Source organism: Electrona antarctica, assembly GCF_951216825.1.
Source record: "Electrona antarctica genome assembly, chromosome: 2".
In the NCBI taxonomy this organism is placed as follows: Eukaryota; Metazoa; Chordata; class Actinopteri; order Myctophiformes; family Myctophidae; genus Electrona; species Electrona antarctica.
In genome coordinates this window covers 4,293,803-4,321,613 of record NC_136807.1, presented here as the reverse complement: position 1 = coordinate 4,321,613, position 27,811 = coordinate 4,293,803, and the positions used below count along the sequence as shown (strand labels likewise).

The following is a 27,811-nucleotide window of genomic DNA, read 5'->3' as shown; positions in this document are numbered from 1 at the left end:
TGCCAGTGTGAACAGACACAGGTGGACCGTGGAGGGCTGTGGACAGTTCAAAAACCTGCCTACCAGTGACATCATCGGTAGGCAGACCAAACTTGGTCCCTTGACTCCCTTCAAACTAGATTTGCTCATAAGGTGAAATCTCTCTCTCAATAGTTGAGTTGTTGCAAGAAGGAGAACTATTTGCAAAGATCTATTTCCGGGATCATGCATGGCTGATTTGAAGAATATATATAGATATAGAACAAGTGAACAACAGTTAGTAAAATAAGCCAATTGCATGGAGTAGATAGTTGCTTGTGTTTAATTCTATTCTGCTGTGACTGAGTAGACCTCACCAGTATGGAAGTGTAAGAGATAATGTATGGCTGAGTGATCATTGTTTACATCATCATCATCCTATATCATCATACTATAATTCTGACAATGTCTGTCTGAATGTCTGTCTGAATGTCTGTCTGTCTGTGTGTCACTGTGACTGCCGTAGCTCCTCACTGCCTGCACCAATCACTCCCACTTTTCACACAGGTGTTGACCATAATACTATGGAGGTCTTAACGAAGCCCTTTGTCCAATTTAACAAATTATAAATTAATAATGAATTTATTAGTGAATTAAAAATGTGAAAACGCACCCAGGGTGCAGTACCCCCTGCGACCACAAGGGGGAGGCAATATCTCACAACGGGTAAGGGCTAGTAAATAAATAACAGACAGGCTGATTTATCTATAAACAATGACCACTCAGCCATACATTATCCTGCTTATTACGTGGCTACTTTAATACATAAATTAATAAATTGACCCAAAGCGCAACAAAACGAGGTATTTCCTGTGTGTCGCGCTGGCCGGCGTCTGCCCAGCTCATGCAGCACAGTCGGAAAACAAGGAAGTGAGTTGATCAAATAGAATCCATTTCCGGGTACTGCATCGTCTATTCCTCGCTCAAATGTTTTTCTTTTAGAGCAATGTTTAGCTGTAAATGACATTGTGTGTGTGTGTGTGTGTGTGTTTACATGGCTGTCATGTTGGAAACAGGAGTAAATCAGCAGGGCACAGCAGGTGCTCCGAGGGTTTGATTAGGCATCGGTCTGTTATAGAGCGGAGCGGTCGTTATCCAGAAATAACAGCGATTGACCAATCAGAATCAAGCATTCAACCAAGCCGTGTAATAATTAACAATATTAAATATTCCTCAATAGTTTGTATTCCTTATTTACTGACTCACTGAAACTTGGTATTGTTTATTGTCATGTTTTTACACTTATCATGGACTTTAAAGATACCACCTTGTGGTACTTGTATGGGATGTCCTCCTCCATGGTAACAGGTTGCCGTGGCTCCATGATTGGACTCTGAGTTCTATTGTAGGCCTATTTGTCTGCATATCAAATAGCATCGTTTTTTGCATTAAATAGGTGAAGACCTATTCCTTTTTTGTCTATGCAAAGAATATAGAAGAGCAGGAAATCTAACTTCATCGTGGTTACATGATGAAGTTATACCATCTTTAGATGTTCTATTCTTCTACTTTTTAAGCTGTCATTCAGACACTTAGTAAAAATCACACCCGTGTGAAGTGAGTGGTGCAACTCCGTGTGGGGGTCCCCGGGGGGGGTTCCAGACCCACGGGAATGCACCCAGGGTGCCGGCCCGATTCCGGCGAGCCGCCCCGCGTCCGAAACGGTTGAGAAATGACAGTTACCGTGTGGGGGTCCCTACTGTACCCTCCACTGTACTGTACTGTACTGTACTGTACTGGCACACCCTAAATCACCATATATACAGTTAATATGTGCGTGTGTGTTAGGTTGCGCACAGGTGGTGAAAAACAACCATGCTGTTTTCGTGCTCGTACCCAGACACCCACCCAGCCAGCCACCCACCCACCCACACACACACATAGTCACTTAAGGAAGTGGTTGCACCACTTAAAAATCTCTACTGCTGAAGACACCCCTTTTTAATCCTCTTATTGAACTGCTTTCCTGTGCCTTTTTCTGCAAAAAGTATTCAAGTAATCAATCAAAACTCTGCAGAAGAAGCAATATGTTCTTCAGCAATTCTTTTTTTGTGTGTGTGCCAATGCTCCCTAGAATGTGGGAGAGGGAGGGGGGGGTGTTGGGGTTATAGCGGTTAAAGATTCCTTCAAGAAAAAAGCGTAAAGGAAACCATTGCCAAACATTACATCCATTTACACCCCCGTCTGCCTCCCCTTTCAAAGTGCTGAACACAACATTAATGTATTTGCTGAGCAGGTAAGATAAAGCACTCGTCAGCAGTTAATACCCATAGCCTTTAAAGTCCCAGTCAGTGATCCAAACATAGGCAGATGGGTTACCCACCCCAAAAATGAAATAAATAACAGGTGATCTCAAACTTTTCCATGTCAAGGACCCCCAAATTATATGCAAATGAATATTGTATTTGGCTGCAGAATGCCATCCGAATCCCAACTTTTCCGCCCATTCGCATCGAGTCTACCGAAGTATTAGGTGGGAATGTGACCTTAGATGCTATAAATGCTATCTGCTGCATCTAAGTTGCAACACCCTCCACTGACACCGTTCCTGAAACAGAAAGGTCCTGTCTGATCGTATTAAACAACAATACACTTTCCAATATTGCACCTACAGTGCGGTACAGACCGCTTGGCTTATCATTTTTGTCAAGTTCAAGTTTTTGTTTTGTCGAGGAAATGTGAAATACACTGAGTTATACATTTAAGGAGATCATTTCACCCATGGGAAACTAAGCTATGGGAAGCTGTTAACTATCTATTATTATCTTTTATGACTTGACCTATGACTTGTGGTCTGAGGGAAGGGTCTTCCCATTGTCTCAGCTGTTAAGACCCACCTACTCCTGAGGGGGGGTCGGACATGTATATAAGCTGAAATCTGACTGAGTTGCTGGGAGTCAGGATGGACGTTCCTTTGCTAATGCTTAAATCTGACTCCGTATTCGAATACAAGATTCTAATACTGTTAAACTCTGAATTGTGTCTGTCTCATTATTTTGTTTAACTGTTATGAGTGCTCTCCAAACAGATTTCTATGACATTTTGGAGGTTCCACCGAGATAAGGGTGAACGGTGCTGTGCCGCGGTGTGTTGGCCGACAGGAAGGGAGAGTGCTGTCTGTTGCTGTTGGTCAAAATTCCACCGTGAGTACTTGGGAATCTGTTTGGTGTTTGTGCTGAGTTGAGCTATTCAGAGTTTTAAAGTATCAATGATGAATTTGTGATCACATAGTCATATAGGATAGGCCTAGGGAGACATAAAAGTCTTGCCTGAAACATGCGCGTATGTACAGAGACTGGGACTTAAGTCGCCGGTTGTCTGATAAAAGGTGAACTGGTGTTCAGCCTTAAGGGTCCTGTTTGCCTAAGGGAGCAAGCGAAGCTAGCTGTGTGTGTGTGTATTGTCCTAAGTGTCTGTGAGTGTTAAATGTATGGCCTAAAAGGGAGACAAGTTGTCTTGCCTAAGTTCGTAGCTACTAGGGTACCTTTGCTAGCAAAAGCATAAAACAATTGTGAAGCGCTATGTATGGATATATCGTTTGAAAGTGAATGTGAATGGTCTGTCATGACAACTGATTGAGTGTTGAATGGAGTGGTCTGCTGTGTGTGAAAGTGTGTGAAAGGCAGACAGTGTGAGACAGAAAAGGAGTGAGAGGTAATTGGAAAGTGATGTTAAATAGTTAACAGCCTAGAGCCTAAAGTAAAGATAGATATGGAAATTATAATGAAATAATAATTAGTATAACTGGAAATAGATAAATACGTTTTAAATCAAATGTTGAAATCCCCTAGATGAGGAATTATAGGAAGTTATGGTAAAACACATATGTCTAAAGAGTGATCTGATGTGTGTATGTTGACATGTGTACACGTGTATGATGAGAAAAAGGAAATACTATATGTATTTGTATTGCTTTAGAGTGAAAATAGTATCGCTATAGGATAAGACCTGAGATGTGGCCCACAGCGCTGCCTTGAGCAGCTCTCCTTATCTGACCTAATTGATCAACAGACCCTCATATGTTACATGTGAACCCAGCTGTTGCTCATTGAGCCAGGTTGGGTCTTTAAAATTATTTTTGTAGTAAGGACAAGTAAGATAAATTGTACGATTTCTAAAATATATACCAATATATTACTAAATGGTCATCCCCTGTAATCTAGATTTAAGAGGCATGGTGCCATGACACCATGGTGCGACATGTTTAGGCAGATGGATGGGAACAGGAATGTAAAAATAGCAGCAACTTACAGATTTCCTTAAACATATCCGTACCACATATAGTGGGCATTGTTTTTAAACAGTTAAGTGCATTGTGGACATTGTCTGTGTCAGAACGTGGAGCTAAAAGTATTTTGGGTAGATATAGTAACCGCGATAGCCTAGTCTATTAACTTCACTATAATTTATAGTGTGGGGTTAATACCCTCATGAAAATGGTAGCTATAATGACTATTGATAAAATAGTGTATTACCTCGTTCTGATCAGCTGATGTTCTAACATTGGTCTTATACATTTTAAATAGTTAAGTAGTAATTAACTATTACATACTATTACATTGGTAAAATTGCACATATATTTGCCCCTGACGTGTTTTGAGTAAAATGGAGCACATATATTTTCTTTTTAAAGGAAATTATTAGGACAGTGACTAGTGAAATACGATTATCAAGATGATACATTTGATATAGTGTGTACTGATAGGTTAAAGTGTTCTAAGAATAGCAGTTCTGCAAGCGCGTTGTTTAAAATATAGTCTGATTAGTAGTGAAAAGGTAGGAATAGTGTTGATGCTAAAAATGTTTACATTTTGGGTTAGACTTTAAAGAGCCCTAAGCTAGCTAAAACCAGCTGTGTTTGTTAAACTATTCTTAACCCTTGGTTATCAGTTTAGAAGGGGGTGGGTCACAGCATTTTTGTGAGATAATTACCCCCCCTGTTGTAATGAGTTTATTACAGGCAGGAGAGGAGAAAAGTGAACCACAGCATGTGGCAGGATTTAAGAAAGAAAAGACATAGGAATGCCCATTCGGCTTGAGATAGATAGACATTGACCAAGCCATTAGTAAATTGTAAATTAGGTATTTGGGTTTTAATAAGGGAACATCTGTAAGTATGTGTTCCCTAATGAGAATGTAAAGGGTTACTTCCCAAGATAGGTCTACAGATTATCAGCTCCAAGTGAAGAACCCAAGAGTTGTTTTCTCAGTGAGATTATAGGAAATGTGGCCGTAAAACTGTGCCCCACGGCCAACACCTAGAAGGCAAAAGTTAGTTTTGTGGTATCTGAGCCAGAGACCTGATCATGTACTGTATGTCTTAAAGTGCATGACAAGTGCACATAAAAGATATCTGCCTGATACAAGTGATTGCATTTATCGAGGATAACATGTTAGCCTTTAAGAACCTTCTTTAGGCCTAACACAGGCTAACAAGCAGTCACTGTTTGGCAAATAGGAACAGTGTGACAGTTAGTGTAGTAAGATTGAGATAAAGATTACTTGAGACTGAAAGAAAGTTTTTTTTAAAATGACAGATCTACTGCGAGCGCACGAACCTAGTTATTATAAGCACGTTGTTTTAATTGTAGACAGATTGGAGAAAAGAAAAATGACAAACAGTATGTTAATGTTAAAATGTTTAAGGTAAAACAGAATGGATAGGTAAGATTAGGATATAGGAACACCGAATAGGCCGAAAATATTACAGAGCAGTGTATGCAATCAATGCATTCAAAAGAGCTGAAAATGTTTTATATCCGGTTTGTGTTGGGTTGTAATCTACAGTATGTCTTAAAGTGTAATCTACATGTAGCCCAGTGGTTATTTCATGCCCTTAGCCTTATTGTTATATTTTAATACATAGTACAAGTCATCCTAAAACAGTTGACTAAGTTAAAAATGTATGCCTTTAATAAAAAGTTGTCTGTTATAAATAGATCTCTAAATAAATAGGTTTTAGTACAAGACTTATGTGTAAAACGATGCATGCCGTTCATAGCAGTTAAAGGGTAAAATGCACAGGAGAGACTGTGGAAAAAACCCAATAACGAGGTGCAATGTTAAACAGGTGTGTTCCAGGGTTAATGAGTTTACTGAGCCAAGAGTAAATGAGACAGTTAACCAGGTACTGGAGTTCTTCATTCTGATTGGTGTATGATCATGTGATGTGTTCTGATTGGGGGTTTCTCAATTGGGTGAAGTGGGGAGGAGAGAGAATATTGAGTGAGTGGAACTTTACTGGACAGTTTCACTGGAGTGTGTATGACCTGACACAGGTTCACATGACACAGAAGTGAAGTGGACATTTTCTGATAGTTTGATGCACAGTGCATGATTCTTGTGTCTGTTGTGTTTGAGTGAGTTATAAGAAGTCTTAAGTGAGTGGTAAAGTAACATGTGCTTGGACTGAGTGAAGAAAGCAAGTTAGTTCTCAACAAGAGGAGACTTTGGCTCATTCTAAGAGACTGTGTTTTGGAGTGTGTTCCTGACGAGGATTCGACGTTCCTGCAGTCTGCTCGGCTTCATCACATCTCACCACCTCACAAACTGTTCTACAGATCTGACAAAGAACTGTGAGTAGGACTTTTGCTCAACATCAACAAGGACTGAGGAGGATTAAATCATCAGCACCCCACCATCACCACGATCAGGCCTGCAACTTTTGGTTTGTGTGTGCGCGCCTGTGTATGAGTGTGGGCCCACTGTGTGTTTAATGTATTAGGGTTTTTGATATTTTATTTTAAGCCAAGTCAAGAGTGTTTGGTTTTATTGAAGCTAATTAAGGGACTCTACATTAGGTAGAGTTTATTTGATTGAACTGGTTTAAAGGCTTGAGCCTATTTGGTTATATTACAAGGCCTACAAGGCCTAGTGTTGGTTCATTCTAAAAAGGGTTTTACATTGTATGTCTACTGTATTGTATATTTCATGTTTTATTATTTTCTTTACCACTTTAAAAAGGGTTAAACACATTTGTAAAAACAAATAACTTTATTAACCCTATCAGTAAATCTGATTTACATTTAAAGTGTGGTCTGGTATATTTCTTCGAAATAGGTATACTGAGCTTGTAGATCTGCTAGTTTGCAGTTAAAGTCAAGTTATTCAGCCTTGTGGTTTATTCTATAAATACAGGGTTATACAGAGGTTAAGTTAACGAACTCAAACACCCCGTTATTCCCTTTAAGACGGTACCGGGGTGCTACATAAAATGGAGGCACTGCTGAGATGAAAACAACAACAACAACTAGTAAACAGTTTAACTAGGCATTAAATTAGACTACAAGCTCATATCTAAAAAAAAATAAAACCCTTAGCTTATTTTAGTTCTAAAAGTAGCAGTTGTCAAAACCCCAACAACATGGCTACCTTCCTAAACTGGTGCAAGGGAGAAATTATAGACCCTGAACATGCTCTGTTAGTGCATGATGTACCAGAAGACACTGAAGTGGACTTCATCATACAAACACTGGAAACTGTCAAAGCACTGGGTCGGGTGAAAGTAAGGGGACGCACTTACAATCCTGAAACGCAATGTCTGACAGTCTTATGCGAATGCCATGAAAAGGTGGATCCTAAAGTCTTACCCCCGAATGTGCAGCCTGAGGGCAGAACGATGCCTTGGAGACTTTCAACTGGAGATGAAGAAGGGGCAAAAGTTGACCCCACATTCCACGCCAGCTCCCCAGAGGCCATAATCAGAGCCGTCGGAGACTTGATGGCAAAAACCGCTAAACCTTCCGGTGAAAATGTGTTCAGGCGACTGAGAACTTTCTCTGGAATCGTTCCAACCCCGGTCGGAGAGGAACATTTGGATAACTGGATAGAGCAAGCACGCCTCATGGTGGAGGAAAGCGATCGCCCTGACAGAGAAAAGAAAATGAGAATTGCAGAAAGTTTGAAAGGACCTGCTTTGGAGATCATCAATGCAGTGAGATCTACAAACCCTTATGCCTCTTCCCAAGAATACCTCGAAGCCATAGAAAACACATTCGGGACATCGGAGTCCGGAGAGGAGTTGTATTTCACTTTCAGGATGCTAAGCCAGCACCCTGGAGAAAAGATGTCAGATTTCCTCAGAAGAATGGAAAGAGCCCTGAATAAAGTTGTGCAGAAAGGAGGCATGCCACTTGTCTCAGTGGGCAAAGCTCGCCTGGAACAGCTCATTAAAGGTGCTACAGAGTCTGACATAATGATGCTTAATCTCCGACTAAGAGAACGGAAAGATACTCCACCTACTTTTCTAGAGCTGCTGAGTGAAATTCGAGCGGAAGAAGACTATGAGTCTGCGAGACGCAAGTTGAACGCCACAGTGAAGAATGTTGGCATCAAAAGTGACAAGCCGTCACCAGCATCACCGCTGCAAGACCTGAGAGCTGAAATACGAGAATTGAAGTCACAGGTTGCCCAGCTGACAGGTACACAGCCAGTCCAAGCCACAGTTCAAGCTACAAGTGTTTCAGAATCAGCGTCTGTGACTGATGACGTTGAGGACACCGACAGCAAGGATGTGAAAGCACTGAAAAAGGAAATGAGGAAGTTGCAGAAACAGATGAAAGTAATGTCTGTGAGACCCACTCCAACTTTCAAAGGACAAACACCTAACAAAGAGCCTCATTCTCACTCTACTAAGGGAGTGCGTTCCTCCACATCTACATCATCAGATGGTTATTTCTGCTACAGATGTGGAGAAGATGGGCACATTGCTACCCGATGCACCGCTCCTGAGAACCCTCAGAAGGTGATACAAAAACTGATTCGTGCTCAACGTGGCGCAAAACGCCAACCGAGAGAACCAGACACCAGTTCTGAGGAGACTGGGCACAATGCTTTTGCGCATAAAAGTGCTGTGAAGATCATGCAAGCCCATTGCATTCCGGACGGACTGATAGGACCACCCTCCACTACCTCAGTCAAGGTTAATGGAACCGATTGTGATGCCCTTTTGGATAGCGGGTCACAAGTAACTATCATCTTTGACAGCTGGTATTCCGAACACCTGAAGAATGTGCCTCTTCATCCTGTTGGTGGGTTGGCCATTTGGGGTCTCAGCGATTCTGCAGAAAGCTACCCATACAAAGGCTACATAGAAGTTGAGGTGGAGTTCCCTGGAGACCACCAGGTCATAACCCTCCTTGCGCTTGTGTGCCCGGATCCTCGCTGCTCTGACAGAATTCCCATCCTTGTCGGCACTAATGCCAGAAAGGTCAGACAATTGGCTGGAAAAACACCAGTCATACAGGTGTGCACTGTTGAACCAAGAGTGAAGCCGCAATTGAGGCCCACAGCAGAGCAGCAGACCTTGGATGGTGTCGTGGCGGAAGTCAAGTGGATGGGTCCTGGAGACTTCATTATTCCTCCCAACAGTAAGCAAATTGCCAGCTGCAAAGTGGAAGAGAAACAGCCACTAGGAAACAATATCCTTCTGACAGAAGAGCCTGCTGACCTAGAGCTCCCCGCAGGTGTATTCATACAGCCTACAGTATTGTTCTCCTCCGCCCTAAACAAGAGTAACTTTTCAGTGCTGCTAAGCAATGAGTCATTGAAAGAGATCACTATTACCCCTGGCACTGTGATAGCTAATCTGTATGTCACTGATACTGTTACGGTGACTCAGAAAAATGGTTTGGAATCAACACCAACCATTGACCCACAGTTGTTTGATTTTGGGGACTCCCCAATTCCTAATGGATGGAGGGACAGACTCTCCAAGAAATTGTCGGAACGAGCCAATGTCTTCTCACTTGAGGAATGGGATGTGGGCCTCGCTAAGGGAGTAGAACACCATATTCGACTCACTAATACCAAGCCTTTCCGTGAGAGATCTCGTCGCATCGCACCCGCAGATGTGGACGACCTTCGGCGCCATATCCAGGGATTGTTGGCAGCCGGGATCATAAAAGAGTCTCGTAGTCCATATGCCTCACCCATAGTTATAGCCAGGAAGAAGAATGGGAGTGTGCGCATGTGCATTGATTACCGGACACTGAACACCAGAACCATACCAGATCAGTATGCTGTACCACGCATAGATGACGCCTTGGATTGCCTGACTGGCAGCCGATGGTTCTCTGTCCTCGATTTACGCAGTGGATACTATCAGATCCCCATGGCCGAAGAGGATAAAGAAAAAACAGCCTTTATCTGTCCTCTAGGATTTTTTCAATTCGAACGAATGCCACAAGGAATCACAGGAGCCCCTGCGACATTCCAGCGGCTTATGGAAAAGGCTGTTGGAGACATGCACCTCCTAGAGGTCATAGTGTACCTTGACGATTTAATTGTGTTCGGGAAGACCTTAGAGGAACACGAGGATCGTCTTCTTAAGGTCCTCGACCGACTTGAAGAATGTGGTCTGAAGCTGTCGATCGACAAGTGCCAGTTCTGCAGGCCACAAGTGAAGTATGTGGGACACATCGTCTCAGAACATGGCATTGCCACAGATCCAGCCAAGGTGGAAGCGGTAGCTAACTGGAAGCGACCCACAGATCTCAAGTCCCTGCGTTCCTTCCTAGGATTCTGTGGGTACTACCGGCGTTTTATCGCAGGTTACTCTTCTGTCGTGAGACCTCTGACAGAGCTCACCAAGGGGTATCCCCCAGCTCAGAGAAGTAACAAGACTAAAAGATCCAAAGAGAAGTCATACTACAAGGAATCAGAGCCCTTCGGAGTACGGTGGGATCAGTCATGCACTGATGCCTTTCAGAAGATTATATACTGTCTCACGAATGCACCGGTGTTGGCCTTCGCAGACCCCACCAAACCGTACATTCTCCATGTTGACGCAAGCCTCAACGGGCTAGGCGCAGTCCTCAACCAGGAGTACCCTGAGGGTCTGAGACCCGTTGCCTTTGCCAGCCGGAAGCTCAGCACTTCAGAACAGCACTACCCAGTTCATCAGTTAGAATTTCTAGCAATGAAATGGGCAGTTGTTGATAAGTTCCACGACTACCTCTACGGAGCTCGGTTTACCGTGAGAACTGACAACAACCCTCTTACATATGTATTGACAACAGCCAAGTTAAACGCGACTGGTCATCGATGGTTAGCAGCCCTTGCTACCTACAACTTTCACATCCAGTATCGGCCGGGTCGGAATAACATCGATGCTGACTTGTTGTCAAGGAAAGATGAAAGAGCAGAGTGGATTGAGATTCCCCCAGATGGCATACATGCACTATGCAAACCCATTCATTGTCAAGAGTTGTCTGATGTTTTCCCCTACTGTGCAGAACAGCTAGGTGTTGATCCAGATGCCATCCCTGAATGCTACGCTTGCCCAACACTCCTGCAGATTGGTTGTCTCGAGCAACTTAGTAAGCGAGATTTAATCAAAGCCCAAGACCGAGACTCGCTCATCTCACCTGTAAAACAAGCTGTCAGAGATGGACAGATGTTGAGTTCCGTCAAGGGTGGTGGCCCAGACGTAAAATTGTTAAGGAGAGAAGGCCCAAAGCTGCGGATCAGGGGAGACCTACTCCACAGAGTGATAAAGAATCAATCTGGACAAGAACTGCAACAGCTTGTACTACCAAAGGAGTACATACCAGCAGTACTAGCATCCTTGCATGATGAGTCTGGACATCTAGGAGTAGAGAAAACCACAGAGTTGCTTAGACAAAGATTTTACTGGCCTAAGATGGCTAATGAGATTGATCAGTACATCAAGAATTGCGGCCGATGCATAGCACGCAAGACTGTTCCCCAGCGTGCTGCACCCTTGGAGCAAATCACCAGCAAAGGACCACTTGACCTGGTATGCATTGATTTTCTTTCACTTGAGCCAGATTCCCAGGGCATGTCAAGCATATTAGTAGTGACTGATCATTTCACGCGCTATGCGCAAGCATTTCCCTCGAAAGACCAGAAGGCCACAACGGTAGCCAAGATTCTCTGTGAGAAATACTTCATCCATTATGGTCTTCCCGCCAGGATACATTCTGACCAGGGCCGTGATTTTGAAAGCCAACTAATCAAAGAGCTACTGGGAATGTTGGGGATCAGGAAATCACGAACGACTCCTTACCACCCCCAGGGAGACCCTCAGCCAGAGAGGTTCAACCGTACCCTCCTCTCCATGCTGGGGACTATGGATCCCAAACGGAAACAGAAATGGAGTCAGCACATAAGCCAAATGGTGCATGCTTATAACAGCACCAGGAATGAAGCCACAGGATACTCGCCCTATGCTTTAATGTTTGGACGCGAAGCAAGGTTGCCTGTTGACCTCTGTTTTGGCGTTTCTCCTGATGGGGATGCAGACGTTCAGTACCACCAGTATGTAGCTAAGTTGAGATCTGACCTACGCAACGCATACCAGTTGGCCTCAGAAGCTGCAGGCAGGAACCATCAGAAGAACAAAAGAGCACATGATAAAAGAGTACGAGATCAAGTGTTGGAAGAAGGAGATAGAGTTTTGCTCCGAAACTTTGGATTAACTGGCAAACACAAGTTGCAGGATAAGTGGAGATCTGTGCCTTATGTAGTGGTCAGTAAGATGCCGAATCTACCAGTTTATACAATTAAGCCGGAAAGAGGAACTGGAAAGGTGAAAACGGTCCACCGAAATCACCTGCTGCCAATTGGATACTTGGTTCGACTACCAGTCGACACTGATGAACTGGAGCCTGCTCCAAAGGCTGTGACAAGGTCACAAGACAAACTGACAGTGACCCAGACAGCACAAAGTGATGAAAGATTACCAGATTTGACATCGTCAGACTCGGAGGATGAAGACATGGACATGTCTCAACCAAGAGTTATGGATGGAGACCATGAGACAGGGAATGAGTCTTTTACACTACCCGAACACCCTGTTCAGGAAGTACATCCCATAATTGATGAGTCTCAAGTTTCACTTCCTCTTGATGAGGATATGGAAGAAGCGAGGGCTATGGAACCTGCCGTCGCTGAAGTGGAACCTGCAGATGATGCAGTCCCCTTAGACCCTGTGGAGGACAAAGGTCTAGAAAAGGGAGAAGGAATTGATAACCCTCAGTTAACTGTTGACACTGAAGAGTCCCCACAGAGACTCCCACGGAGGGAGCGGAGACCAGTTGATCGGTTCACTTATGATGAGTTGGGACAACCTTCCACTCAATCCTGGTCCATACTGAGTAAAGGAGCACTTGTACAGTGCAGTACCAACTTGGATCCAGACCGTTTATGTAACACTGTGTGGTGTCATCCCATGGCCAGATGTCCCGATTGTACTACAAGGAGGAAAAAGCTGCAAATAGTCTAATGCCATGTCATTTGATGAGGACATCAAAATCTAAGAAGGGGGAGGGTGTAGCCCAGTGGTTATTTCATGCCCTTAGCCTTATTCTTATATTTTAATACATAGTACAAGTCATCCTAAAACAGTTGACTAAGTTAAAAATGTATGCCTTTAATAAAAAGTTGTCTGTTATAAATAGATCTCTAAATAAATAGGTTTTAGTACAAGACTTATGTGTAAAACGATGCATGCCGTTCATAGCAGTTAAAGGGTAAAATGCACAGGAGAGACTGTGGAAAAAACCCAATAACGAGGTGCAATGTTAAACAGGTGTGTTCCAGGGTTAATGAGTTTACTGAGCCAAGAGTAAATGAGACAGTTAACCAGGTACTGGAGTTCTTCATTCTGATTGGTGTATGATCATGTGATGTGTTCTGATTGGGGGTTTCTCAATTGGGTGAAGTGGGGAGGAGAGAGAATATTGAGTGAGTGGAACTTTACTGGACAGTTTCACTGGAGTGTGTATGACCTGACACAGGTTCACATGACACAGAAGTGAAGTGGACATTTTCTGATAGTTTGATGCACAGTGCATGATTCTTGTGTCTGTTGTGTTTGAGTGAGTTATAAGAAGTCTTAAGTGAGTGGTAAAGTAACATGTGCTTGGACTGAGTGAAGAAAGCAAGTTAGTTCTCAACAAGAGGAGACTTTGGCTCATTCTAAGAGACTGTGTTTTGGAGTGTGTTCCTGACGAGGATTCGACGTTCCTGCAGTCTGCTCGGCTTCATCACATCTCACCACCTCACAAACTGTTCTACAGATCTGACAAAGAACTGTGAGTAGGACTTTTGCTCAACATCAACAAGGACTGAGGAGGATTAAATCATCAGCACCCCACCATCACCACGATCAGGCCTGCAACTTTTGGTTTGTGTGTGCGCGCCTGTGTATGAGTGTGGGCCCACTGTGTGTTTAATGTATTAGGGTTTTTGATATTTTATTTTAAGCCAAGTCAAGAGTGTTTGGTTTTATTGAAGCTAATTAAGGGACTCTACATTAGGTAGAGTTTATTTGATTGAACTGGTTTAAAGGCTTGAGCCTATTTGGTTATATTACAAGGCCTACAAGGCCTAGTGTTGGTTCATTCTAAAAAGGGTTTTACATTGTATGTCTACTGTATTGTATATTTCATGTTTTATTATTTTCTTTACCACTTTAAAAAGGGTTAAACACATTTGTAAAAACAAATAACTTTATTAACCCTATCAGTAAATCTGATTTACATTTAAAGTGTGGTCTGGTATATTTCTTCGAAATAGGTATACTGAGCTTGTAGATCTGCTAGTTTGCAGTTAAAGTCAAGTTATTCAGCCTTGTGGTTTATTCTATAAATACAGGGTTATACAGAGGTTAAGTTAACGAACTCAAACACCCCGTTATTCCCTTTAAGACGGTACCGGGGTGCTACATACAGTAGGCCTATGTCTTAAAGTATATACAGATTTGCATAAAATAAAATAAGTATGCCCACATGCTGATAGCTTGTGACAGTGATTTATTTGATGATATTATTTGAAGGACAGGAACCCAAAAGTTAAATATGGAATAGAATATAGCAGCTATAATTGCAAACTTTAGTGTACAGTGGATTGCAATATTATGCAAAAATAAATGTACGGCTGTCGACAACACCTCATCCTGTTCTGTTGGAAAGAGGATACCACATGGACGGGCCAAACTACTGGTTTTGTTTTTTCCAGTATGAGGGTGCAACTCTGTGTCAGGGTTGAGATGAGAACGAACTGAACATTGGGAACTGAGCATGGACATTGATGCACTGACATTGAGATGGAACATTATGGCACACAGTGATGGGGGATCACTGGACAATGATACGATCGGAATCTGAAGGAAACAAAGATTCTTGAATCGGAATCCCGACATGAAGGAGTACGCGTTGGTGACAACTGAATGCGAAAAAGCTGTGCTATTTTTGTGGCTGATTGTGTGTCTCTCTGCAGTTATGGTGGAGGGGTGAGGTGAAGCTGACAGGTGTACATTGGGATCGAATGATAGTGAGTAGCTACAGAGTTGCATTTGTTCCACTTATGGCTGCTATAAAACAAAAATAGGTTGTATTTACTAAAATATAGTAGTGATAAATACTGTGATCTCACTGACAACTGGCAAACTCTTAAAAACAGAGTTTGACTTTTTGTGTCCCATGCAGGACGTAAAATGATCTTATCAGTAAACAAAGGGATTTCCAGCTGTTTCAGGGCACTTATCTAAGTTCCTGTGACATATGGTCAATAGCAGAGATAATAAAACCCCCTTCTGGAGATAGACGTTTAAGTGCTGCCTAGGGGCTTCATTCGGCTAAAAATTCAGACCAAGGTATAGTGAAATAAAAGTTAAATAATTTAATTAGTGGTGCCGAAATTATGAGTGGTTTTAGCAAAAAGGTCTATTGATTACATGGCTGTTATTGATGTATTGGCTGTATGAGTTAAATTTAAGACATACTGTACTGATATAACCTGTTTACATGATCAGATTGTGATCAAGCTTTAGTAGCCTGGGCTTACTAAAAATAATAATTATATTGATGAGTAACACATTGTTATCAGATAGTCATCGTAGGGAAATATTAGTCTATTACGTCCTAGGAAGACAGGGAATAATGATGGACCACAGGCAGTGCATTTTTGCTGCTGACAAAGTACTGAATTGTATTTGGTCAAACATTAGTTAAACATTGCTCCTAAAAAGTTGGATTGGATAGTGAAGACGCAGGTTTGAGCTTGCGGGAGCTTGAGATGCACAAATGCACTCGCAAACGCACTGTAAATTGAAGTTAGAAGTTCCTGTGTAGTTTTGATTAAACATTTTATTTGAGTAACATTTGTGAACTTATATGACAGCTTTGTTTGATACTAAAATAGAAGTGCTATATGGTGTATTTGAAATAGGACAAAGTATGTGTTTCACTGTAAACATTGTTCATAGGGTACCTTTTTGCAACGTGATTAACTGCTTTTGTGAGACTGCTTATCTCTAAAGAGTGTTGAAAAGACCGCCGCCCGGCCTTTGTGTTTTGTTGAACAAAGGAAAGTGGGGGTGCTTTTTCTTTCCGTATATACGATACGTGTGACTACGAAACGTGTCTTGCAGCGGGAGGATGTCTAAAAAGTGTTGACATTCCAGTGTTGATTGTTGGCTAGATGGCCATGGGGGGATTTCTGCTGGACATGTTGAAACGGTCTGGGACATGGTCACATCTTGCTGCTTCTCAGTATGCAGTATAACGTGAGTGGGGTCGGTTTGGGCCTGGGATAAAGGAGTTTGTTTTCGAGGGACGCCTTGAAAACAAACAAGTATTGAGTGTACTAAAAATTGTTATGTTTCCTGTATGAATATTCTGGTCCTGTTTCTTAGGTCCATGGTGGAGGCGATCCAGATTGATGTAACATGAGATTGATTTCTCTCATATGTTTGTGGCATGGTGTTACTAACGAAATTGACTAAATTGAAATTGTGCATGTGTTGAAATTGTGCATGTGTGCATGTTCGCCGAATGTTATCTTGCTGTATTTGCAGGAAAAAGTATCGAAATCTGTGAGTATTACGTGGGTAAGTTATGCAACAACTTGATGTTTCCTGGTGGAATAATTGAGCATAGGAGGATGTTCTAAATCATGTTCTGTTGCAGTTATGCGATTAGTTCTGAACAACGGTGTTGTTTGATGATGCCATACTAATGAGACATAAGAATGTGTTCAGAGATAAGATATCTACGCAATAGATAGTTGCACAAACACACATATGCTTACTGAGAGTTAGAGTTGTACGTTAGAGCTGAGCATAGCTGCCTGGTTGAGTCAGAAAGGGCATTGAGAAGTGGTGGACTAGCAGTAAATGAAATTCGATAATACATGTTTATTGCTGCTGTAGCTACGTAGTATTGAGTCCACCATCAACATTCAAATTAGTAGTAATGTGACTGTATCTGAGCTGGATATGACATAGCGAAGGAAATGTGATCCAGGTAGAATAGGGGTTTTTTGCAATGGTGTTGTAGTTTTTTCTTTCAGCTCCATAATAATGAGAAGAGTCGTGTTGGAATAACATGACGAATGATGAAGTGGATCTGCTGATATGGCTAAGTATCGTTTGGGGATGATATGGAATATGTGTTGATGAGAAGTTGTCAACTAAGTCAACTAACTAAGGTCAACTTAGATGCGGAGTCGGGTTGAATGAATGATAGTATGTATAGACTGGTTTATGAATGAATAGTTAATTTTGGTACTTACATTCCCGTGTTTAAAAGACAGTTGTGTTACATAATAACTGAGAAGGTGTAGGCTGAAGCCAAAGCTTGCTTGTTATGCCTACTCTTGTACCTGTAGTTTCTGGAAATCCTAGTATAAATACGGTTGGTTAATACATGTTAAATTCCAGGTCCAGCTTAGGCATTGCCAAGATGGACCAATAGAAGAGTTGTTTTTCTGTGACTGCTCCTGCGGAACAGAACCCATGGTTATGCCCGGCTCCGGTTAGGTGTGGTTAATGACATATTACTCGCATTGGTTTTCTTTTATTTTTTCAGATATATGATGATGTACGCTGATGTCCCTAAATGGGGGATCAAGTGCTGTTAGCACTCTGGACTCTGAATCCTGCGATCATGTGCTCGGGAGCCGGTTTCCGAATGATGTCGCATCACCTGTGCGGTGACAATTTCTGGTCTTTGGAAAGCTGTGACGTGTGCAGCTGTTTTGTCAAAATGGCCAATCTGCAAGCTCACAACATATCTGGAGCTTGTGGATGAGATGCACGGTAGTGCTTTGTGCTTGGCTCTGTGCAGGTGCTAAAGAGACTTCCGGTTATTGCTCTGTCCAGTTTTAACCACGTGATACCTGCGGTACACTGTCGAGTGTGCAAGTGGACAGTTCTGAACGGACATTTTCTGGTGCTGTTATTTTTTTTTCTCGAGTCTGATGACTGCGATGTTTGATGTATGTTATTTTGGCTTTGCCTTGTTATGGTTGTGACGCTGTGTAACGTAGGCCCGAGGGCGGTTGCTCTGAAAGACTTACAGAGAGCCATGTGGGAATTTTTTACCTGATTGTGAATTCAGGGTCGTTTTGCCTACTTCTACGTTCAGTGGGGTGTGATATGGGTGTTTGTGTTCTTAAATGAATAAATGGGGGAAATGTCGAGGAAATGTGAAATACACTGAGTTATACATTTAAGGAGATCATTTCACCCATGGGAAACTAAGCTATGGGAAGCTGTTAACTATCTATTATTATCTTTTATGACTTGACCTATGACTTGTGGTCTGAGGGAAGGGTCTTCCCATTGTCTCAGCTGTTAAGACCCACCTACTCCTGAGGGGGGGTCGGACATGTATATAAGCTGAAATCTGACTGAGTTGCTGGGAGTCAGGATGGACGTTCCTTTGCTAATGCTTAAATCTGACTCCGTATTCGAATACAAGATTCTAATACTGTTAAACTCTGAATTGTGTCTGTCTCATTATTTTGTTTAACTGTTATGAGTGCTCTCCAAACAGATTTCTATGACAGTTTCATGCAGCGATTATTTTTTGTGTGTTCGAGTTTGGAAACACCCTTTTTCAATAACTCAGCATCCTGCTGCCTCATGTGTGCTAACTCGAACACATAGATAGAAAAATAATAACCCCACCGTAATTATTGACGGAAAGTTTGCATGTTTTGTCAAACAACAGTCAATATACATGTGTTTTTCATCTTAGTGAGGGGGTGTACAGTAGCATCATGAGCATTAGTGAGGAACAAAAGACCGCAACGGAAACGAGCTGTAAAGCCTTTTTGCGTTATCCTGTTGCTTATGATGGGTCAGATGTTTGTTACAGATGTATGTGACATAATATGATTTTATTTCATGATCAATCGATCAATCAATCAATCAATCAATCAGCTGAAAATGGGTTAAGTGAGGATTAAGTGAAAAATCTGAATGTGTTTTCGCCACTGGCAAATAGGGTTAAATGCTGAAAACCAAACCCAAGGTCGTTTTCCTGTGCTTTTCCACTAATGAGTTCCAGTGCCATCCAATGACGTACTGTAGTACAACAGGTGAGACCCTCCATCAGTGTGCTGAGCCAGGAGAAGTGCTACTGCCACCAGCATATGATTAAACACTCCTCTCCAAGGTGCTGGGCAGTGTTCAGCCCTCCGCCAAGATCTCGGAAACAGCTCACCTCTACTGCAGTACAGTAATGATCATGTTTTTATTGTATTGGAGTTTCTGAGCATATGTCTTTCCACATGTACGTATGTACCTAAACCGTGCATTTGAGTGACAATAAAGTAAATCTGAATCTAATGTTATCTTTCTTCTAGCTGACTATACTTTAGTGTTAGAGTAGAATATTCTACACTTTCCACCCATGCTACTGTGTACACTACACAATACATAATACACCAGTATTAGGGCATTAAACAACTAAGTTGACTAGTTGATAAAAAAAAAATATATATTTTTCCCCCGATTTTGTAGGCCTCAAGTTCAGGTAGATTATAGTTATAGTCCACAATGTACACAGTTTTTAAATGTACAAATATTTATTTCCAATAAATATTTATTTACATAATAGGTGGTTAAACAACTAGTCGACTAGTAAACTAGGCAACTAGTCAACTAGTAAAAATGACTAGAAGTGAATGCCCTAACCAGTATACACTACACCAGTGGTTCTCATACGTTCTAATTTGTACCATCAGAGTTACAGACCTACAGGTGAATTTGGAACCGCATCAATGAACCCTAATGGTCCCTGGTCCCCACTTTGAGAACCACTACTACGATACACCACTGCTTCTCAAACCTTTGAGAACCACTACTACGACACACCACTGCTTCTCAAACCTTTTCATGATCTACAAGCTTGGCATTTTTTCAAAGAAACGGCGATGTATGACTTTAAAGGGATTAAACTGGTTTTAATGCTCTATTAACTAACTTTGCTAGGACCCCTGGGGTTCCCTGCTTTAAGAACCACTGCACTACACTGACGTACAGTACAACTATACTACACTACACTAAACTACGGTGCAGTACTATACATGCAGTATAGTACAGTATAACGTACAGTAGGCTGTATGGTCATCGTCTGTTTAACGATTCTAAAAATGTCTTCTACATCCTGACAGTTCTCTGAAAAATCTATGTTTCTATGTCAGTCGTTCTTCGATTTTTCAAAAATAGCAGACCTACAAGCTCGTAGCGCGCCACTCGGTGGCGCGCTACAAGCTTGTAGATCTGCTATTTTTCAATAGCTAAAGCATAACGTAATGCTAACACCAAAAGGGGTTCCCACCCAAAATGGGTTAAAGTGATCTTTCCAGACTGCTGGGTTGGACTGAATCCCGTTCCCGGGAGCGGTCCAGGGCCACCTCCTGGTCCATGCTGCTGAGCCTTCTTATTGTCAGCCTGTCAGTCTGACAGGCCTTCTTTGGACGGCTAATGGGTCTCGTCCCCTCGAAGTTCTTCAAATGTCTTTTTTCCCTGTCCTTTGCTTCCTTCCGTACAACGTCTCCATACCATCTGTGTATGTATGCCTCTCCTAAGAGAAACTCAGACTCAGAGGTCTCCAACATAATAAACTTATGCAATAGCCAATTTAATCCTCATTCTTTTATAATATTATCTGAGGGGGTTATCATTTGTGCCAGCCAAACAACACCGGTTTGAGTCCACATGGTATAAATGTGTACAATACCTTGTGAAAAGTTTTCCACTTTTCTTCACTATGTCTCTGACGGACGGTCAGGTCGGTTTCTTCACTAATTGCTAACATTGGCGATGCGGTGAAAACGGCTGCGTTGTGGATTACTTTATTTGTCTTACTTGATTAATGGCTTTCTGTGTGAGAGATTCAATTCCTGTCAAGTCATGAGGAATTGCACGGAGAAACAGCACCACATAATGTCTACTGCCAGTCTCCGTTTTGTGTTTTTCTGCTGATTGCAGAGCACTGAACGCCCTCCAACCCACTCTGCACAACACAAAAAAACAACAATATGGAAGGAGAAAAAAGTGCTGATCACTCTCTCTCTGTCTCTCTCTCCATCTCTCTCTCTCTCTCATTCAGTATGCTGACTTGTTTCATTAGAGATCTTACACCCACGCTTGTTCTGCCTGGCCTATTTATCACACACACCGATCGGCTCCTAAAGAACAGAGATAGGATACAGACGCTAGAATCTTTGAGAACAAAATCACGCATATTGTGTAATCTTCCAGTATGCACAGAGGCCACTTCTGGGCCACACGGGTCAGCAGAGTCCCTCCTATGGGATACATCTGGGCCACACGGGTCAGCAGAGTCCCTCCTATGGGATACATCTGTTCGCCGTGGAATGACACGTAGCCTGCAGAGTTAGTTCAGTCAGTCACACTCGAGGGAGTTCATGCCGTGCTCAAAGGCGCATACTATACTCAAGGGGTTAACATGCTGCATTACTATGTGGGTGTATTCAGTGTGTGCAAGACCCACACGTCATTCGCTGATGTGGCAGTCAGCTGACCAATTGGGCGGGCTACTTAAGCTCACTAGTCTGCATGCTCTTCCTGCCTTCCTTCTGCTATGGTTCCTGGTTGTTATGTGATGTTTGCTCCCACCACCACCCCAGCACCACCGGTGGGCTCTGTTATTTATGCTCCCCATGGGGGTTTTATTATCTATCTCCCTGCTCTTAATGTTTTATGTTGGTGCTTAATCGTGCCGAGCAGGGAGAAAATCCAGCAGAGCCGAACGCCAAGTCAAATATCATATGCACACTTGTATTCTCATTCTATAATAAATATTGGTTAAATCTATTCGTGAGTTGTCTGACTGAACTTAAACTGTTGTTGTACACCGTATGTGTGAGGTGAATGGAGCTTCAGTATAAACTGTTTTAAAACGCGATGGTTGCTCAAGTGTTTTAATTTCAAGGACCTCCAGTTTCAGTGCATGTGTGTACGCTCTCAGAGTAAGGGTTCATTTGGTACCTAACTATGAATAATTATAGCTCGGGAACCCCTGGAACCCTCTCAAGGACCCCTGGGGGGTCCCCGTACCCCAGTTTGAGAACCACTTATAAAATGGTTTGGGGTTTCTGCATTGGCATGAGGAAATTAACCACCACGGCTGATCTACAAGCTCACAATGTGTTGCATTGTGACAGATTGTGAGCTTGCAGATCTGTGATTTTTGCCAAATGTGTGCCTATTTTTGCCAAATGTCCACGTACTATATCTCTGCTGTTCGGGGAGGAAACCTCATAACTCCAAAATGTTCATTTTTCAGGAAATGAAAAATATACATTTTTCAGGAAATAAAGAACCTCATTTTAAAACAAAGCAATACAGCCTCATCAAAGTTGGTGTTGTAACTTTATATATTGTCAATTACTTCCATGAGAGGGGGAGAGGTGGTGGAGTTAGTTGCTTTAGCAGACATTTTGAGGGTCCAATGGAGTTAAGAGGTTTTGACCAAAGCACTTTTTACTACTTTCCATTGGTTCAATATTTTCGAAACAACACACAGACGTAAAGGGAGTTCAATTGCACTGATTTATGCCAAAAACCTCAAAAATTTAGTTATGAGGTTTCCTCCCGACAGCAACGTACGGTATACGCAGAATACGGCTTATCTTACAGTTGGGTGCCACCGATATTGTAAAAAATCCTTCTAAATCCTCCAGTTTTCTGAAATAAATATTTTCACGATTTTTCAAAAATAGCAGACCTACAAGCTCGTAGCGCGCCACTCGGTGGTGCGCTATGAGCTTGTAGATCTGCTATTTTTCAATAGCTAAATTATAACAATGTGTAAAACACCAAAAGGGGTTCCCGCCCAAAATGGGTTAACTGTCCTTTTGCGCAGATCACGCAAACCTCAGCAAAAAGAAAAGGACAATATCGATGGCCTCCAACTGTAGCTTTTCTCAAATGGATCTCTCAATATCCCTGTGATAAGACGGCTCCCCTAATGTAATATTTGCGAGTGGGAATAAAGTTCCCCAAGCTATAGCAAACGGAGAACTGAGGTTCAAGTCTGTGATTACATCAGCAAGAAATAAAACCACGGCTTCGCAAATGGGGAGCCTATAAATTATGGATACATAATGATTGAGAGAGTTTCAACATGTAAAAGGCCCTATTTATTCATTTGTATTAAACATTTAAGAACCAAACACTCTTAACCACTTAGACCCTCTATACTTAATAAAATAGATCTGAGGCTGAGTTGCAGTGGTTGCACTGTACTTGGTGTACTCCTTTTTCTCGATCTACACCAAATCTCTTCGCCAAAAATCGCTGGTCTACAAGCTCACAACGTGCCACAACAAGACGCGCTGTGAGCATATATAGATCTGCTATTATTGATGTTGTTCCCGCCAGAATAGGGATGCTGGGGCTCAAATGGTTAACCCTGAATTCTGGACGGGAACCCCTTTTGGTGTTTTAACTAAACGTTATGTTATACTTTAGCTATTGAAAAATAGCAGATCCACAAGCTCATAGCGCGCCACCGAGTGGCGCGCTATGAGCTTGTAGGTCTGCTATTTTTGAAAAATCATGAAAATGTGGCACAAATATTTGAATATAATATTCTTTCAGAAGACTTTATATTTATTTCGACATCAGGCCTAAATGGGTTAACACCTTGGTTAATGTGTGTGTGTTAGCAGAGTTTAGCGCCTCATTCACAGTCACAGCAGCATCTTTGAGTGTTTGCACTCTTGTCAGAAGGAAACCACATCCGCACACCCAGTTCTGTGCAAGAGTCAGGGACCTTCTTTAAGGCATTTAGACGGTTTTCTGAAATACCTCATGTTTCTACATCAGTGGTGCTCAATATTTCATGTCAAGGACCCCAAAAACTTTATGTAAGAGGCCGCTGAACCCCATCTGAAAATATGTTGTTCCAGGGACCCCCCCTCTCAGAAGCAAAGACTTGAGTTAAAAACGTTGGCTCTGAAGAAATATATATTCCAAATTTGCGCCACATCTTCACGACTTTTCAAAAATAGCAGACCTACAAGCGCGCCACCGAGTGGCGCGCTATGAGCTTGTAGATCTGCTATTTTTCAATAGCTAAATTATAACATAATGTTTAAAACACAAAGGGGTTCCCGCCCAAAATGGGTTAAGGCATTATTATCACAATAATGTAGTTATTAACATGTTAATAATAACCTTCAATAACACATGTGAAATATATGACACTACGGTATATCTATCTACCCTCTAGTTCTCTTGTGCTTAATTGATGCTGGCTTTTCTCCAGCATCACCTATTCCTATTCTCTAACTGTATATTGTTGCTGTCGGGCAAAACCTTGTTATCTCCATCTTTCATACCACAGTGTCACAAAAGGTAGCAAGAACAACCGATCGCAGTGCGTCACGTTGTGAGTTTGAAGATTGGGTATCTCCGTTAAAGTAAAGGTGTAAGTGGTGTGTGTTGGTTTTACATATTGAACCAATGAAAAGTATTATTGTGACTAAATCAGGGGTGGGCAACTTTGACGATGGAGAGGGCCACTATATTTCCACACTCACTCCAGAGGGCCACATTGTATATTAATTTACTGTCGTAGCAAGAATAGCTGATCTACAAGCTCAAAACGCGTCGCACTGCGACGCGTTTTGAGCTTGTAGATCAGCTATTTTTGCTAAATTTGAATTGAAATCCTGAATATTTTTTGCCATTTTTTATTTGGAATCAGGCATTGCATTTGGAATCCTGAAAAGTTACACTTTTATTTAATTTCAAATGCATTTAGTTATAGTTATGTTAACTTTATGAATTAAATATAAATAAATTGGACATAAAAAAGACTAACATTTTAATACTAGTAATTAGCAGAAATCATTCATATATCAATGTTCGAATATTAACCTGAGGGCCGCATTAAGTGATGGTGAGGGCCGCATGTGGCCCCCGGGCCGCCAGTTGCCCATGTATGGACTAAATGATAACCACATCATTTGGATCCATTGAAACACAGGTTATTATTATTTTCTTCCATTTCCTGAACGGCTTGTTTTGACATACAAGGTTTCCGCGTGACGGTGACGAATGTGACAATATGAAAAGAAGCTGATCCGTGTCATCGCTGCAAACGTTAATCTATTCAAAACATCTATCATACAAAGCTCACCTGCCTGGATACAGTAATCCAATCAACCCGTGGATTCCACACTCAAAATAGCAAGATTGCATTGACAACCCCCACTACACTGTGGCCTATATGATGGGCTGGAATGAGTGAATGAATACAATTTGCATGTCATCAGCATAAACATAAGCGACCCCCGCCACTCTCTTTAGCCCATTTTGACCTGAGATCAGATTCTAAAAATGTCTTCTACATCCTGACGAGTTTTCTGAAAAAGCTATGTTTCTATGTCAGTCGTTCATCGATTTTTCAAAAATAGCAGACCTACAAGCTCGTAGCGCGCCACTCGGTGGCGCGCTACGAGCTTGTAGATCTGCTATTTTTCAATAGCTAATTTATAACATAATGTTTAAAACACCAAAAGGGGTTCTCGCACAAAATGGGTTAGAAAAACGAAGCGCCTGTCCCTAGAATGCTGTGTCGTGACCGCTCAACACAACCTATTAGTAGATATTGCTTCACTGTCTATACACTACATTGTGAGTTTGGTTGAATAATTAAATGGAAAACATACAACAGAAAATAGACAATAGACTTTTGTGTATAGACAATAGACTGTTGAATATCAATTTAGGTGGATTAATTGGATTAATCGACGGACGATATTGCTTCATGCCAGGGCCTTAAAGCAGCAATCTGAGTCCTATGTTCTGTCACAGCATTTGCTGCTGTCGTAATTAACCATGTGGCAAGACATGTACACCACAAATCGATTTTGGGGAGGTTTACAGCCACTCTAAGTTGCTTGTAAAATAACGTTCTGTGGGAGGATGCTGTGGTATAGGACAAAGATTACCTATAGCCCATGTGGTTCTCAAAGAGGGGTCTGGTAGCCCCGGGGGTCCTCGAGGGAGTTGCAGGAGGTCCACAGTAGTAAGTACGAAGTAGTTTAGCCTACTCTAAAAAAAATCACACCTGTGTGAAGTGAGGGGCGCTCTTATCATATATCATCTCATTCTGGCCAATCACAGTTTGCGTCCTCACTTTCGTCTTCAATGTTTGTGTTTACACACTTTTGTCTTCAATGTTTGTGTTTACACAATGTTTGTGTTTACACAGACCCTCAAAGCTGGACATAGGAGGGGCTAGCGCCCCTCAAAAAAAGAAGAAGAAAAAAGATTTCACCAGCCCAAAATGAGAGTTGTAGGAATGAAGTTCAGCTCATGGATCAGATCAATATGTCCACAGTGGACATATTGATCTGTCCACTATATATCCCCATAGAGTACAACTCTTGACTTATGAGGATCCCTAGCACAAAATCTTTTCAAATGGGGGTGTGACTGCAGACTAATAGGCCTATAGGCTATGTATCAATTTGGACATGAAAATGTTTGAGAACCACCAGAATGTGTCATTATTTCTCACCAGAGGCATCATTGCATGAACCTTGTTTTTGAACATGTTTGCCTATGATATGACCTATGGATATGACACGTCACATAGATGGAGGAATGGATTGAGAAATCAGCTGAATCTGCCAACAAAACATTCAGAATCAGAGGTGGAGAAAGTTTGCACAAAATAAACTACACATTTGAGGTTAAACACGAACTAATAGGGGTCGCCTTCTCCCAGCCAGGCCCACCCAAATTAACCCCCCCAACCAAACACACACACACGTCCCCGGTCCCCCCCCCATGCACCGGGCCACCTACCGCACAGCAACTGCATCCAGGCGCAGGTCTTGTAGACGGTGCAGGTGTTGCAGAAGAAGAAGAGGGCCATGCAGGCGATGCAGCTCAGGGTGAGCACCATGGACATCAGGATGAACACCGACGCCACCTTGAAGGCCCCGGAGGGGATGGAGGCGAATTCGGCGAAGCTGCCGGAGCACGTCAGCTCCCGGTGTATGCCGCCCTGCGTGCCGAGGGGGCCCACGCAGTGGTGGAAGAGGCCGAAGTAGCCCACCTGCGGCGTGTCCACGCTGTCGCCGACCCAGTAGGGCTGGATGAACACCACCACGTTGACTATGGCGAAGCAGATGGTGAAGATGGCCCACAGCACGCCGATGGCGCGCGAGTTACGCATGTAGTTCTCATGGTAGATCTTGGAGGCTTCTTGTGAAGGCAACATGTTTTTTGTTTTTCCTTTTAAAAATTCTCTCTCTCGGTCTTTCTTTCTCGAGACTCGCGCTTAAAGGGATTTCTTGAACTCTTTCTTCGGCAGCTATAGACCCTCACTCAGCTCTATACCCCCCTCAAGTCTTTGTATGTTCACACACATTTCACACGCAAAATGTTGCTGTGTTGTTATGGCTATTGAAAGGGCCTGGTCTTCCCTTTCACACTGTATAACACACCATCTAACCTGCAACAAATCAATATTATATCTAGGCTACTATG

General features: G+C 42.3%; 1 protein-coding gene across 1 annotated transcript in view; it reads right to left on the bottom strand.

Annotated features, from left to right (window-relative positions):
• Positions 1 to 27,542, bottom strand: part of LOC306937880 (LHFPL tetraspan subfamily member 4 protein-like) — a gene marked incomplete at its 5' end in the record, with an annotated part of 59,994 nt that extends 32,452 nt beyond the window's left edge. The window contains one exon of the mRNA XM_079521894.1: positions 27,125 to 27,542. Coding sequence (XP_079378020.1) covers positions 27,125 to 27,542 — 418 coding nt within the window. The remainder of the gene's footprint in view (positions 1 to 27,124) is intronic.
• Positions 27,543 to 27,811: the final 269 nt, after the last annotated feature.